General features: G+C 34.9%; 1 protein-coding gene across 6 annotated transcripts in view; it reads right to left on the reverse strand.

Moving 5' to 3' along the window:
* The window catches only part of LOC138320763 (formin-binding protein 1-like), a 52,141-nt gene that overhangs the window by 15,502 nt on the left and 18,866 nt on the right, over nt 1-17,773 (reverse strand). For 3 of the 6 annotated variants that reach the window (XM_069263959.1, XM_069263960.1, XM_069263956.1), the window contains 5 exons: nt 10,249-10,263; nt 8,679-8,791; nt 7,861-7,993; nt 6,298-6,440; nt 6,169-6,189 (listed from right to left, as the gene is read on the reverse strand). In XM_069263959.1, the coding sequence (XP_069120060.1) occupies nt 6,169-6,189; nt 6,298-6,440; nt 7,861-7,993; nt 8,679-8,791; nt 10,249-10,263 (425 nt within the window). The remainder of the gene's footprint in view (nt 1-6,168; nt 6,190-6,297; nt 6,441-7,860; nt 7,994-8,678; nt 8,792-10,248; nt 10,264-17,773) is intronic. The other 3 variants (XM_069263961.1, XM_069263958.1, XM_069263957.1) reach the window with 2 other exon arrangements.

Consider the following 17,773-nt stretch of genomic DNA (forward strand, 5'->3'; position numbering starts at 1 on the left):
CTGCTTTCAAAATGGTGAGAAGTTAAAGCAGTTTTACAAAAGAAAAAAAATGAGAGTTGGAGAGTTTTCAAAATAAGTAATAGTGAAAAATGTTTTGAAGTTAAAGAGTTTTGTCAGTAGCTCTAAAAGCAAAAATAAAATAGAAATGTAATGAAGTGGTACAATATGAATTTGTAAAAGTTGAACAAAAGAAAGTGGAGTTTGTGTCAAGTGTATAAAGCTGAGAAACAAGTCTGCACAGGTGTACATCACAGAAACTAATAACTAATAAATAATCATACACACACTGTAATGAATATCTAAGCAACATTTTATCTCTAGAAAAGTTCAAGGATTAAAACAGGTGACAATAATATATATTGTGTAATTATACTGAGTATAACATTGATTTATCAATCCATGAGAAATTTGTTGTAATAAATCTATGAGTATTCTCAAAGACTTTGACAAAAATTAAATTTAACTACAAGGCACTTGCCACTCCCTCACAACAACCACAATACATGCTGATGACAGGTCATATATACATCAGAGATAAACTGTCCTAGAAAACAAGACACATCATTCTCACTGGAGTAAACACTAACCACACATGTACACATGATCACAAAATTGTACAAGTCACATGATCATAAACCTAAGTCACATGTTTGGAACAGTCTCACATGATCACAAACCAAAGTCACACGTTTGGAACAGTCTTATAATGTTCCATTTGAGGTACTGTGGGAAAATGTGTAAGATCACTTTGGATCACTTTAAACTTTTGACAAGTATGACAAACATCACCCTTTTGATTTTTTTTTAAGATGGAGCAGTTGGCTTACAACATATAAATAATTCAAACTGGGGAAAACACACATAAGGAAAAGCAGAATGAAAGAAGAAGAGGATAAAGAAGGATGAATGTATCATGGTTCCATATATATAGAGTTGTATTTCAGGATATGGATCAGGTTTACTACTGAGAAAAATTGGAATTGGGATTTAAGTACTTGAGAGGGTTAACGTTATATATAGATTATATAGGTATCAGTCTTTGGATTTCAGTAATATGTAAAAACTCAACTGATATATATTTATTCATCCTCTATATTCCAAGGGTTACTATCACTGTTGTACTATACACCTCTGAACCATGCCATAGCAAAACCGAAGGCTCTCTATCCTTTGATGTACATCAAAAGGTTCAAATAACTGCACACTGTGTTTTGAAGTCTGATGTTGCTCTTTGTAATCTTTAAAAGGAAGTCTCTACAGACCTGTCATTGGTCAGTTTTGCTCTCCTGAGCTGCCTTCAGTTTCACTATGACATATTCAAATTGTGGATATAATGACAGTGATAGCTACCCCTGGAATATCGAGAATGACATTCACTTAATTTCCCTTAATATTTCCGTTATAATCTTATCAATTCAATATTTAATTTAATGAATTAAGTAATTATCCCAGTCTGTGACATTAACTTTTTTACTACTAGTCTTTTGGACTAGTAAACTTCAAAATTTTACTAGTCCGGCTATTTAAACACTATTCGTTTTTTCCCCCAAAGTACAGTCTGAATGCACTCAAAATGTGTTGAAAATGCAATTGACCACTGCAGATTATAGTATTTTAAAAAGATTTTAATTTGGCGGGAAGCCACTAGTCCAATTGGACTAGTTCATTACAATTAGCAATAGTCCGGCCATGAAATTACTAGTCATGGGCATTGGACTAGTGCTTAAATTTGCAGACTGTTATCCAAAGTCAGATTAAAATATTTCATTATTTACCTAGCTATTTTCCCTTCCACATTCACATCCCAGGGCAATCTTATCACACAGTGAAGCCTCATTATTTACCATGAGATAAGACTTTGGAGTAGAGTATACCAAGCCTCATTATTTACCATGAGGTAAGACTTTGGAGTAGAGTATACTAAGCCTCATTATTTACCATGAGGTAAGACTTTGGAGTAGAGTATACTAAGCCTCATTATTTACCATGAGGTAAGACTTTGGAGTAAAGTATACTAAGCCTCATTATTTACCATGAGGTAAGACTTTGGAGTAGAGTATACTAAGCCTCATTATTTACCATGAGGTAAGACTTTGGAGTAGAGTATACTAAGCCTCATTATTTACCATGAGGTAAGACTTTGGAGTAGAGTATACTAAGCCTCATTATTTACCATGAGGTAAGACTTTGGAGTAAAGTATACTAAGCCTCATTATTTACCATGAGGTAAGACTTTGGAGTAGAGTATACTAAGCCTCATTATTTACCATGAGGTAAGACTTTGGAGTAGAGTATACTAAGCCTCATTATTTACCATGAGGTAAGACTTTGGAGTAGAGTATACTAAGCCTCATTATTTACCATGAGGTAAGACTTTGGAGTAGAGTATACTAAGCCTCATTATTTACCATGAGGTAAGACTTTGGAGTAGAGTATACTAAGCCTCATTATTTACCATGAGGTAAGACTTTGGAGTAGAGTATACTAAGCCTCATTATTTACCATGAGGTAAGACTTTGGAGTAGAGTATACTAAGCCTCATTATTTACCATGAGGTAAGACTTTGGAGTAGAGTATACTAAGCCTCATTATTTACCATGAGGTAAGACTTTGGAGTTAGAGTATACTAAGCCTCATTATTTACCATGAGGTAAGACTTTGGAGTAGAGTATACTAAGCCTCATTATTTACCATGAGGTAAGACTTTGGAGTAGAGTATACTAAGCCTCATTATTTACCATGAGGTAAGACTTTGGAGTAGAGTATACTAAGCCTCATTATTTACCATGAGGTAAGACTTTGGAGTAGAGTATACTAAGCCTCATTATTTACCATGAGGTAAGACTTTGGAGTAGAGTATACTAAGCCTCATTATTTACCATGAGGTAAGACTTTGGAGTAGAGTATACTAAGCCTCATTATTTACCATGAGGTAAGACTTTGGAGTAGAGTATACTAAGCCTCATTATTTACCATGAGGTAAGACTTTGGAGTAAGTATACTAAGCCTCATTATTTACCATGAGTAAGACTTTGGAGTAAGTATACTAAGCCTCATTATTTACCATGAGGTAAGACTTTGGAGTAGAGTATACTAAGCCTCATTATTTACCATGAGGTAAGACTTTGGAGTAAAGTATACTAAGCCTCATTATTTACCATGAGGTAAGACTTTGGAGTAGAGTATACTAAGCCTCATTATTTACCATGAGTAAGACTTTGGAGTAGAGTATACTAAGCCTCATTATTTACCATGAGGTAAGACTTTGGAGTAGAGTATACTAAGCCTCATTATTTACCATGAGGTAAGACTTTGGAGTAGAGTATACTAAGCCTCATTATTTACCATGAGGTAAGACTTTGGAGTAGAGTATACTAAGCCTCATTATTTACCATGAGTAAGACTTTGGAGTAAAGTATACTAAGCCTCATTATTTACCATGAGGTAAGACTTTGGAGTAGAGTATACTAAGCCTCATTATTTACCATGAGGTAAGACTTTGGAGTAGAGTATACTAAGCCTCATTATTTACCATGAGGTAAGACTTTGGAGTAGAGTATACTAAGCCTCATTATTTACCATGAGGTAAGACTTTGGAGTAGAGTATACTAAGCCTCATTATTTACCATGAGGTAAGACTTTGGAGTAAGTATACTAAGCCTCATTATTTACCATGAGGTAAGACTTTGGAGTAGAGTATACTAAGCCTCATTATTTACCATGAGGTAAGACTTTGGAGTAGAGTATACTAAGCCTCATTATTTACCATGAGGTAAGACTTTGGAGTAGAGTATACTAAGCCTCATTATTTACCATGAGGTAAGACTTTGAGAGTAAGTATACTAAGCCTCATTATTTACCATGAGGTAAGACTTTGGAGTAAGTATACTAAGCCTCATTATTTACCATGAGGTAAGACTTTGGAGTAGAGTATACTAAGCCTCATTATTTACCATGAGGTAAGACTTTGGAGTAGAGTATACTAAGCCTCATTATTTACCATGAGGTAAGACTTTGGAGTAAAGTATACTAAGCCTCATTATTTACCATGAGGTAAGACTTTGGAGTAAGAGTATACTAAGCCTCATTATTTACCATGAGGTAAGACTTTGGAGTAGAGTATACTAAGCCTCATTATTTACCATGAGGTAAGACTTTGGAGTAGAGTATACTAAGCCTCATTATTTACCATGAGGTAAGACTTTGGAGTAGAGTATACTAAGCCTCATTATTTACCATGAGGTAAGACTTTGGAGTAGAGTATACTAAGCCTCATTATTTACCATGAGGTAAGACTTTGGAGTAAAGTATACTAAGCCTCATTATTTACCATGAGGTAAGACTTTGGAGTAGAGTATACTAAGCCTCATTATTTACCATGAGGTAAGACTTTGGAGTAGAGTATACTAAGCCTCATTATTTACCATGAGGTAAGACTTTGGAGTAAAGTATACTAAGCCTCATTATTTACCATGAGGTAAGACTTTGGAGTAGAGTATACTAAGCCTCATTATTTACCATGAGGTAAGACTTTGGAGTAGAGTATACTAAGCCTCATTATTTACCATGAGGTAAGACTTTGGAGTAGAGTATACTAAGCCTCATTATTTACCATGAGGTAAGACTTTGGAGTAGAGTATACTAAGCCTCATTATTTACCATGAGGTAAGACTTTGGAGTAAGAGTATACTAAGCCTCATTATTTACCATGAGGTAAGACTTTGGAGTAGAGTATACTAAGCCTCATTATTTACCATGAGGTAAGACTTTGGAGTAGAGTATACTAAGCCTCATTATTTACCATGAGGTAAGACTTTGGAGTAGAGTATACTAAGCCTCATTATTTACCATGAGGTAAGACTTTGGAGTAAAGTATACTAAGCCTCATTATTTACCATGAGGTAAGACTTTGGAGTAGAGTATACTAAGCCTCATTATTTACCATGAGGTAAGACTTTGGAGTAGAGTATACTAAGCCTCATTATTTACCATGAGGTAAGACTTTGGAGTAGAGTATACTAAGCCTCATTATTTACCATGAGGTAAGACTTTGGAGTAAAGTATACTAAGCCTCATTATTTACCATGAGGTAAGACTTTGGAGTAGAGTATACTAAGCCTCATTATTTACCATGAGGTAAGACTTTGGAGTAGAGTATACTAAGCCTCATTATTTACCATGAGGTAAGACTTTGGAGTAGAGAGTATACTAAGCCTCATTATTTACCATGAGGTAAGACTTTGGAGTAGAGTATACTAAGCCTCATTATTTACCATGAGGTAAGACTTTGGAGTAGAGTATACTAAGCCTCATTATTTACCATGAGGTAAGACTTTGGAGTAGAGTATACTAAGCCTCATTATTTACCATGAGGTAAGACTTTGGAGTAGAGTATACTAAGCCTCATTATTTACCATGAGGTAAGACTTTGGAGTAGAGTATACTAAGCCTCATTATTTACCATGAGGTAAGACTTTGGAGTAGAGTATACTAAGCCTCATTATTTACATGAGTAAGACTTTGGAGTAGAGTATACTAAGCCTCATTATTTACCATGAGGTAAGACTTTGGAGTAGAGTATACTAAGCCTCATTATTTACCATGAGGTAAGACTTTGGAGTAGAGTATACTAAGCCTCATTATTTACCATGAGGTAAGACTTTGGAGTAAAGTATACTAAGCCTCATTATTTACCATGAAGTAAGACTTTGGAGTAGAGTATACTAAGCCTCATTATTTACCATGAGGTAAGACTTTGGAGTAGAGTATACTAAGCCTCATTATTTACCATGAGGTAAGACTTTGGAGTAGAGTATACTAAGCCTCATTATTTACCATGAGGTAAGACTTTGGAGTAGAGTATACTAAGCCTCATTATTTACCATGAGGTAAGACTTTGGAGTAGAGAATACTAATCCAAATAACTACTTCTAATGGAACTTATATTTGGTATACTGTGAATACAGAAAAAGGAAAGGCTTCAATGTATAACACCATACTACAACTAGCTATGAATAGCATCACCCAATCCCATCAATATCAATTGCTAATTTGCATATGTATATCAAGCTGACCACTGTCCAGTGATTGGGTAGGAGAATGACCAGGTGAACACAAACTACACAATACAATGCCTATAGGTTTACACACATGCACGGCTAAACTAACCTGATGTGGGGGTCGTAAACCCTGGAAATACAATTACATCGTCATATATAGACAACACAAGCCAAAAATAATATTGACAAAATATAGAAAACATGACTGATGAGAGTGTGAGAAACAGAGGATACATACTCGTAGACAGCATGCTGGGCCTGTGGTGTGCCCGGCGCCGACACCACATTGGAATTCTGGACACTGCCCTCGGACGTGCTGTGGGATATCGAGTCATCTGATCCACTTATACGCTGTTTACCTTCTGCGTCTGCTAGGTAATTCTGTAAACAATACCATTAAACATGCCACTCTGATATCGCCACCATTTTTTTTCAATTTTATCACCAAAAAATCTTTATCGGAAATAGTTTTATTCCTTTATCACCGAGGCTAATCGTTACAAAGCGGGCTACACTATTTACGCTCGTGGAAACGCTTCTTTAACACAGAAAAATGTCGTCTGGGGGAACGTATGTGATAAATATTTACTTAGTGTTCAACTCACGGCCAATAATCCAAATATACAAGTTGCCCACGGAACACTAGATTGTTTCACCAATACGTAGAGGCAAAATTTATGTTTTATTGTATTATACTTTGTCCTGTATTTCGCGCACAGTAAAGCGGGTATGTCATATCATTGTAAAAAAAGTGTGATTTTTTTTATATATTCATATAGATATATATCTAAACGAGACACAGAGCTAAAACTGAATTTAGATCATAAAATTATCACAGATTTCAATATTTAAGTGACTTTTTCTTGTTGAACGTTACTGTTAAAACTATATTTTCCAAATTACGCATGCGAAAACGCTAACCGGTATACTAAACAACATAGTTCTTAAATCATTGCTAAATTTTCAGTAGAATCTGAGCAAAAATTAATAGGTTTGAATTGAAAAACAGTGTATAAAGAATAAATTCAATTCACGTTTAGCATTATAATTCACCCTATTCAGATTATATAGCCAATTAAAAACGCTTAAATTGTGAACAGCGAAATTAAAGTTTTGATGAAGAACATTCTGGTTTATACTCTGTGAACCGAGAATTTGCTGTGAACCAATCACGTTCTAAGCATGAATTGTTAAGCATGACGGATAAGTGTCTTAGAACTTGAAACCCTCAAACGAGGCTTACAAGACGAATCGGTTTCGTTATAACGGAACGTCGTATTCAATTTGACGTCAGGCTCGTACTGTTGTCATGGATATTACTTTCAAATAAAGAAATTATATTTTAAGAATGTGTATCCACTGTCTTGTATATTTCCTAAGTGTTCCATATGTGTTCAGCTATACCAGTCTGCAGCGTTTTCGCATGCGTAATTTAGAAATGTAGTTATAACAGTAACATTCAACAAGAAAAAGTCACCTAATCATTGAAATCTTTGATAATTTTATTAACTGAATCCAATTTTATCTCTGTCTCTATACATTTCTTTGAAAATATGACAAAAACCACACTTTTCAACCATGATATGACATACCTGCTTTACTGTGCACAAAATACAGGGCAAAGTATAATACAAATTTAGCTTGAACTGATCTTTTTTTTTCCTCCATTTGAAGTTAATGATTCAGCTTGAACTGATCTTTTTTTCCTCCATTTGAAGCAATCTTATGCTACATCATATCAAGATATCCAAACCTCATCTCCAATCGTATTTGCAAAGTCAAACATTTGAGAATCAATCACCTGAAATTTTCTTAGCTCTGAATTAAGACTGTCTAGCTTCTGAGCATTTTCCTCTATCTTTTTGTCCAAAGTATGAGGGTCACCAAGGGCAGGATTCTTGGCATAGACCTCTTTCATCTTCAGCATTCCTTCCCTACAATGTACAAAGGTATATGTTCAACATGTTATACACACACATGTTATATATTAGACCTCCATTTGATATCTGGACTTATTAGTATGTCGGTTTTAAGATACCAAAACGATGTTGCTCAAGAACAAGTTCAATTGATTGACACACCTTTCGGTAATTGAGAAATAATTTTTTGATTTTTGTGATGTCACAATCACCCAAAGGTGGGACTAATTAGCTTTAAATTATAGATTATTTATATATCGTTTTGGAATCTCATAACCCCTGTATTAATCAGAACACTTATATTTTTAGCTTTATGAAATTCGTCTTTGAAGCAGTGTATTCATTAGTCTCAATTAAAACTGATCTCAAATATAACGACCGTAGTACTAGTGTAAGCCTCATACCAACCATTAAGTATCGCAAAAACATATGAATGGATCCACAGTCAGTGTTTTATCCTACTCACAATTACTTAGATTACACTGCAGACCAACTTACAGTTCACAAATGTGATTGAAATTGAAATCACAATTCAACTTAAAGCACAAGTCAGAGCAAATTTTAACTGTAAATTTCACTAAATTCATTTACTTTAAATTGATGTGAACAAGTGATTGGGTATAAAAACACAAAATTTGCTGTGAAGATAAGTTGGTTTGCAGCAATTTTCAGTTAATTAACAGTTTTTATAAATATATACCTCTCTGCAGTTTCACGTGCTATATCCTTCTTGAAGCCATCAATTTTTTTCAGCAAAGCTTTTCTTCTCTGGTTTGGTGGCAGGTCACTAAAATCTTCTCTCGATTCATCAGTCTGAAATAACAAACAAAACCGGTAAAATAGTTTCAAGTATAGGTGAATATCAGTCATTGTTCTGTTACATGGAATCTGGTGTTCAGAAAAGGCTGCAGAGGAAATTAGTAATTAATCAATTAATATGCAAGTTAATTCTGAATTTTATCGAAGTGTTAAAACAGTGAGTGTGTATGGCATGTGAAGAACATTGCCACTGGATACAAAAAAAAAAGAAATCAAAGCTTTCTGTAGAAGACCTCCCATAAATATATATTTCAAAGTCCATCCAAAGGTAATTCAAATCAAAGGTTCATCTGCTAAATGATATTTCAGAAGAATAAGAGGTAACCATAGCAGTCACAGAACAAATGGTACCTACATAACGCTATCAATTACACAAAATAAAAAAGGGTTCACATCAAGCATGGAAGAATCAAAGTATTTCTATAATGCAAGATGTATCTAAAATTGACTTTTTACCAAATGTGATATTTATTTCCTCATTAAAAACTTTAGAAACGATAGCCAACTACCAATATGGTAAAGTAAACACAACTATGAATAGGCAAATCCGCATACAAACCATGTTCACTTGTATTCAGAAACCAAAACAAGAGGTCCTTTGGGCCTATTACAGCTCACCTGTGTTATCCCAATACACATCACTTGATTTATTATTATTATCATTTTTTTTTAATTCACTTTTTTGTATATTGAACACCATGGTTTAGTATTACCAACATTCCTAAACTTCACCTAAGGAATTCTTGAACTTTCCAAAGGAAAGCATCCCAAAATGTAAGTAAGGTTCCTTTATGATTTTTACCTTAATTAACATATAATGCTTTTCTATGAAGAATTTGAAGACCCTTAAGTTTAGGATTGTTCATAAAAACTGGGATCATGCTGCATTCTTTCTGTAACACCGACACTAATTAAGAATCAAAACTTCTCATTCATCCAAGCATGCTGCTGCATGCCCAATTTCGGGTCTCTGATCATGTGTTAAACAAAGCGATTGATATAAGTTTATCCATTTGACGCCCGTGATCACGTATAAGATGGCCTAAAATTTATCAAACCTAGTATGTACTTTTTTATTGTTTACAGTGACGACAGACATAGACACCACAGAGACTAACTGTGATCTTGTAATCTATACTTTACAAATAAGAAACACTTTGCGTGAGAAAAGGAAATAAGGAAACAAAACCTCTTTAATTTTCAATGAAAAAAAGATTATTTACCTGATACAAGCTAGTAGTACCAAACAGTTTGTATCTAAGACTGTTACAACATGCAAAGAATTGGTTCTAATCATGCACATTCATGCAAACCACTTTTATAAGATAGGAAAACATGCAGTTGACCACATTTAAATGACCAGAGATGGTAGGGATAAAGAAATGTTGTCATTCTGACGTGCAAACATGGCAGACACCACTACACACCGAATCTGTTGTAACTATACATACCAGTAGGCCTATGATCTGCCAGGGCAGGATACAAGAGAAAGCATACAGAGGTTAGTCCCGACCCAGTCCTACTGCCCAGTGGTCAGTACTGGACACTAATATCAGTCTATTTGGTGTAGTGTTTGGACATCTGAGAAGACTTGTTTGCTTGCATGGTGGTAAGAGTAGTTGTGGGGTTTGGAGTTACAAGGGTTTGATAGAGTTTATGGTCAGTTCTTAGCACACATAGGGTCATGGTTATTGGCATCGACATACTGGTCAAACTCTTAGACAGGAGTTGACCATAGTCATGTAAAGCCTCATATACATTGGAATCAAAGCTGAAGGACTCATAGGAAGGTTTAATGAGTTAAACATTCAGATAATCTAGATATAAACTAAAGGAGCAATTAAACACAGCGTTACTGCAACAGTCATTTATGATATTTATTCATAAATATAGGATAACTTTGGCAGATAAGCTAACTGGGGCAGGATAGGGACACAAGCTACATGCTGTTATTCTTTATGAATATATTCCTAGTCACTATAATGTGAATTTAAGATGTCATACTGAGACACAAATATTTAACAATATAATTACTTTACATATTTATTCAGATAAATATCAGAAGTAGCCATAGAAGATAACAATTTTCAAATTAATCTTTGATTATAATTTTAAGTCATTATAGGTGAAAGTTACTATCTTTATAACCTTTACTACCCACAGACTAATAACCCTATAAATTTTTTTTTTATGAAAGAAAGATAATATGACCTTTGTCTTGCCATGCACTACAACATTTCAGATCAGGGGAACACAGGTTCAGGATTAGCATATACAAGCCAGCAAACAAGTCTTCTTTTTGATAAGTTCCAAACTTTGATATTTTTCTAAGAAAACTAAGCTAAAATGAACAACTTGTTAGTAAATTGATGACACTGTAATTATTTAATGAGTCAGAAAGTAGTGCAGAGAAATGAGATCTGAGTACACAACAGTGGATAATAGATGATCATCCCCAGGTGACGGAATGATAGATGATGATAAACAGCTGTAATTCAGGGTTAATAGTCTATAGTAAAGAGGACTAGTGGGCCTGTAGTGTCAAAGTGAATGAAGAAATGTATTATATGATGAGCCTAAAGATTTGTCTATACAGATAGTGATACATTTAGAAATCAATGTTATCTCTCATACATTGTACTCTATATACAGAAATGCTATATATAATAAAATTTCCATGTACTGAAGTTTCACATGCATACCTCATCAGTACTGAGTGGGGTCTACAGTATTAAAGTTGTTGAACTAATCATAGTCTAAAATATCTAATTAAACCATGTCTTCAAAACACATTAGCTCAAGTGCAAAATCCCCAAAATTATGGTTAAGCTTGGCCGAGATCTGATTTCTGTTGCATTTCTTCTTTTAACAGCAGCTGGAGCATGAAGGCCTAGACTTTATGAGCATGTCCTGAGGACCATGATGAAACATCTCTAGGGTTGACTTTGGAGCAAGGTGTAACATCGATCCTTAGGACCATTGCGACACATTTTGTTTGGCCTCCAACGATATGTATGGTGACTAATCATTAAGTTTAACGTGGTAGAAAAGCATTGGGTTGAAGTGCGAATATTGCAGTTAAGCTTGCAAAAAGTGTCCGGCATAGATAAGGGTGATGTTAAAGCTCATCATAGGGTTTGATAGTGTCATGATGGTTTTAGTCTTCAGACTACAGTGGCAGATTTGTGGATCTGACAGGTCTTGTACACCAGATAGTCTACCAAGTTACCAAGAACAATGGCACACTACGGACATCTGATCATGACCAGGCCTATGTATACTTAGGAGTCTACTTCACTGTGGCTGATCTTCATTAGCAATCTGTTTCCAGATGCATCAGGAACTGGACTCCGATGATTTGTTTTCCCATTTTCTGAGACTCTAATTAACTACTTCTTAAATAGTCAAAATAAAACAGGGTGGAAGTTAAAGCAAGGAAGTTACAAGTTAACCATTCTATTGTGAACATACTTCTGGATAATTCCTTTCTGTAGCTTTGCTTTCAATACAGGTTCAGTTGATTCTCTCAATATTGGTGTAAGACTTGTAAACAAAGTTCTAGTGTACATATAAACAAGTGTGACCTCGCTATCACAGGTTCTGTAGGAACAACATGGGGCCACAATGTTACCTTACAACCCCCTGTGCCTGTGAGGATACTTACAAGTAACCCAGAGATGGGTTGAGTCAGACTGAGTATATGTAGGAAATGTTACCTAAATATTTAAACAGATTGTCTTTTTCTCTTTCTTACTTTCTAATTTAAATAAAATTGTACAAATGCATTAACAGATTTTTTATCGAAACATTGGTTACTATTAATGGTCATATATATTTACATACAGTTGACCAATATCAACGGAAAATTTCAATAAAGCAATATAAAATTCATGGAAATTAAATCATAATTTTGTGGCAATGGTTTAAAGTAAGGTAACATACACCCTTAAATGTATTCAGTAGATAGTAAATCATTGATTTTTCTTACAGAGTTATCTGTTCATGGTGATGTTCTTTGTGATGATGTACCTATGTTGTTACTTTGTGATGATGTAGCTAGGTCGTTACTTTGTGATGATGTAGCTAGGTCGTTACTTTGTGATGATGTAGCTATACTTTGTGATGATGTAGCTAGGTCGTTACTTTGTGATGATGTAGCTAGGTCGTTACTTTGTGATGATGTAGCTAGGTCGTTACTTTGTGATAATGTAGCTATACTTTGTGATGATGTAGCTTAGGTCGTTACTTTGTGATAATGTAGCTATACTTTGTGATGATGTAGCTAGGTCGTTACTTTGTGATAATGTAGCTATACTTTGTGATGATGTAGCTATACTTTGTGATGATGTAGCTAGGTCGTTACTTTGTGATAATGTAGCTATACTTTGTGATGATGTAGCTATACTTTGTGATGATGTAGCTATACTTTGTGATGATGTAGCTATACTTTGTGATGATGTAGCTATACTTTGTGATAATGTAGCTATACTTTGTGATGATGTAGCTATACTTTGTGATGATGTAGCTATACTTTGTGATGATGTAGCTAGGTTGTTACTTTGTGATAATGTAGCTATACTTTGTGATGATGTAGCTATACTTTGTGATGATGTAGCTATACTTTGTGATGATGTAGCTATACTTTGTGATGATGTAGCTATACTTTGTGATGATGTAGCTATACTTTGTGATAATGTAGCTATACTTTGTGATGATGTAGCTATACTTTGTGATGATGTAGCTAGGTCGTTACTTTGTGATAATGTAGCTATACTTTGTGATGATGTAGCTATACTTTGTGATGATGTAGCTATACTTTGTGATGATGTAGCTATACTTTGTGATGATGTAGCTATACTTTGTGATGATGTAGCTATACTTTGTGATGATGTAGCTATACTTTGTGATAATGTAGCTAGGTCGTTACTTTGTGATGATGTAGCTATACTTTGTGATAATGTAGCTATACTTTGTGATGATGTAGCTATACTTTGTGATGATGTAGCTATACTTTGTGATGATGTAGCTAGGTCGTTACTTTGTGATAATGTAGCAAGGTCGTTACTTTGTGATAATGTAGCTATACTTTGTGATGATGTAGCTATACTTTGTGATGATGTAGCTAGGTCGTTACTTTGTGATAATGTAGCTATACTTTGTGATAATGTAGCTAGGTTGTTACTTTGTGATAATGTAGCTATACTTTGTGATAATGTAGCTAGGTCGTATACTTTGTGATAATGTAGCTATACTTTGTGATGATGTAGCTATACTTTGTGATGATGTAGCTAGGTCGTTACTTTGTGATGATGTAGCTAGGTCGTTACTTTGTGATAATGTAGCTATACTTTGTGATGATGTAGCTATACTTTGTGATGATGTAGCTAGGTCGTTACTTTGTGATGATGTAGCTAGGTCGTTACTTTGTGATAATGTAGCTATACTTTGTGATGATGTAGCTATACTTTGTGATAATGTAGCTATACTTTGTGATGATGTAGCTAGGTCGTTACTTTGTGATAATGTAGCTACTTGTGATGTAGCTATACTTTGTGATGATGTAGCTATACTTTGTGATGATGTAGCTATACTTTGTGATGATGTAGCTATACTTTGTGATGATGTAGCTATACTTTGTGATGATGTAGCTATACTTTGTGATGATGTAGCTATACTTTGTGATGATGTAGCTATACTTTGTGATAATGTAGCTATACTTTGTGATGATGTAGCTATACTTTGTGATGATGTAGCTAGTCGTTACTTTGTGATGATGTAGCTAGGTCGTTACTTTGTGATGATGTGTAGCTATACTTTGTGATGATGTAGCTAGGTCGTTACTTTGTGATAATGTAGCTATACTTTGTGATAATGTAGCTAGGTCGTTACTTTGTGATAATGTAGCTAGGTCGTTACTTTGTGATGATGTAGCTAGGTCGTTACTTTGTGATGATGTAGCTAGGTCGTTACTTTGTGATGATGTAGCTAGGTTGTTACTTTGTGATGATGTAGCTATACTTTGTGATGATGTAGCTATACTTTGTGATGATGTAGCATACTTTGGATCGATTAGCTATACTTTGTGATAATGTAGCTAGGTCGTTACTTTGTGATAATGTAGCTATACTTTGTGATAATGTAGCTATACTTTGTGATGATGTAGCTATACTTTGTGATGATGTAGCTATACTTTGTGATAATGTAGCTATACTTTGTGATGATGTAGCTATACTTTGTGATGATGTAGCTATACTTTGTGATGATGTAGCTATACTTTGTGATAATGTAGCTATACTTTGTGATGATGTAGCTATACTTTGTGATGATGTAGCTATACTTTGTGATGATGTAGCTATACTTTGTGATGATGTAGCTATACTTTGTGATGATGTAGCTATACTTTGTGATGATGTAGCTATACTTTGTGATGATGTAGCTATACTTTGTGATGATGTAGCTATACTTTGTGATGATGTAGCTAGGTCGTTACTTTGTGATAATGTAGCTAGGTCGTTACTTTGTGATAATGTAGCTATACTTTGTGATAATGTAGCTATACTTTGTGATGATGTAGCTAGGTCGGTACTTTGTGATAATGTAGCTATACTTTGTGATGATGTAGCTAGGTCGTTACTTTGTGATAATGTAGCTATACTTTGTGATGATGTAGCTAGGTCGTTACTTTGTGATAATGTAGCTAGGTCGTTACTTTGTGATGATGTAGCTAGGTCGTTACTTTGTGATGATGTAGCTATACTTTGTGATGATGTAGCTAGGTCGTTACTTTGTGATAATGTAGCTAGGTCGTTACTTTGTGATAATGTAGCTAGGTCGTTACTTTGTGATGATGTAGCTAGGTCGTTACTTTGTGATAATGTAGCTAGGTCGTTACTTTGTGATAATGTAGCTATACTTTGTGATAATGTAGCTAGGTTGTTACTTTGTGATAATGTAGCTATACTTTGTGATGATGTAGCTAGGTCGTTACTTTGTGATAATGTAGCTATACTTTGTGATGATGTAGCTATACTTTGTGATGATGTAGCTATACTTTGTGATGATGTAGCTAGGTCGTTACTTTGTGATAATGTAGCTAGGTCGTTACTTTGTGATGATGTAGCTATACTTTGTGATGATGTAGCTAGGTCGTTACTTTGTGATGATGTAGCTAGGTCGTTACTTTGTGATGATGTAGCTATACTTTGTGATGATGTAGCTATACTTTGTGATGATGTAGCTAGGTCGTTACTTTGTGATAATGTAGCTATACTTTGTGATGATGTAGCTAGGTCGTTACTTTGTGATAATGTAGCTAGGTCGTTACTTTGTGATAATGTAGCTATACTTTGTGATGATGTAGCTAGGTCGTTACTTTGTGATAATGTAGCTATACTTTGTGATGATGTAGCTAGGTCGTTACTTTGTGATGATGTAGCTAGGTCGTTACTTTGTGATGATGTAGCTATACTTTGTGATGATGTAGCTAGGTCGTTACTTTGTGATAATGTAGCAAGGTCGTTACTTTGTGATAATGTAGCAAGGTCGTTACTTTGTGATAATGTAGCTATACTTTGTGATAATGTAGCTAGGTCGGTACTTTGTGATAATGTAGCTATACTTTGTGATGATGTAGCTAGGTCGTTACTTTGTGATAATGTAGCTAGGTCGTTACTTTGTGATGATGTAGCTATACTTTGTGATGATGTAGCTAGGTCGTTACTTTGTGATAATGTAGCTATACTTTGTGATGATGTAGCTAGGTCGTTACTTTGTGATAATGTAGCTAGGTCGTTACTTTGTGATGATGTAGCTATACTTTGTGATGATGTAGCTAGGTCGTTACTTTGTGATAATGTAGCAAGGTCGTTACTTTGTGATAATGTAGCTAGGTCGTTACTTTGTGATGATGTAGCTATACTTTGTGATGATGTAGCTAGGTCGTTACTTTGTGATGATGTAGCTAGGTCGTTACTTTGTGATGATGTAGCTAGGTCGTTACTTTGTGATGATGTAGCTATACTTTGTGATGATGTAGCTAGGTCGTTACTTTGTGATAATGTAGCTAGGTCGTTACTTTGTGATAATGTAGCTATACTTTGTGATAATGTAGCTAGGTCGTTACTTTGTGATAATGTAGCAAGGTCGTTACTTTGTGATAATGTAGCTAGGTCGTTACTTTGTGATAATGTAGCTATACTTTGTGATAATGTAGCTAGGTCGTTACTTTGTGATAATGTAGCTAGGTCGTTACTTTGTGATGATGTAGCTAGGTCGTTACTTTGTGATGATGTAGCTAGGTCGTTACTTTGTGATGATGTAGCTATACTTTGTGATGATGTAGCTAGGTCGTTACTTTGTGATGATGTAGCTAGGTCGTTACTTTGTGATGATGTAGCTAGGTCGTTACTTTGTGATGATGTAGCTAGGTCGTTACTTTGTGATGATGTAGCTCTGTCATAACTTTGTGATGATGTAGCTATGTCGTTACTTTATGATGATGTAGCTATGTCTTTATATATTAATTACTTTGTGATGATGTAGCTAGGTCGTTACTTTGTGATGGTGTAATGTGCTCAGAGGTTTCAATATCAGGTGGTACCCCATACTTTTTGTGGGGTAAACCTGGCTGTCGTACTGCCTGATTTGGGATAAATAACATTAGATATATAACATACCGATAGTATAGAAAAGTACCACCTGAAATTGCAATTGTACCGCCTCTCCTGAAAGATAAGGAAACCCCTGTGTGATGATATAAACTATTATTACAATCAATACATTATCACAGGAACAGATAACTCTTAGGACAGGATTTGTTGGTCCTAGCGAGGTTGTAATTACAGGTAATAACTAGCTAGGGTTAAGTTAGACCACATACGCCCGACACTGCCACCACTAGGTGAACACTTACTTTGGTTACCGACGTCTGAAAGGCAAACACGACACATCTCATATTTATCATGACGTTATTTAGTC

This window comes from Argopecten irradians, chromosome 4 (genome assembly GCF_041381155.1).
Source record: "Argopecten irradians isolate NY chromosome 4, Ai_NY, whole genome shotgun sequence".
Classification (NCBI taxonomy): domain Eukaryota; kingdom Metazoa; phylum Mollusca; class Bivalvia; order Pectinida; family Pectinidae; genus Argopecten; species Argopecten irradians.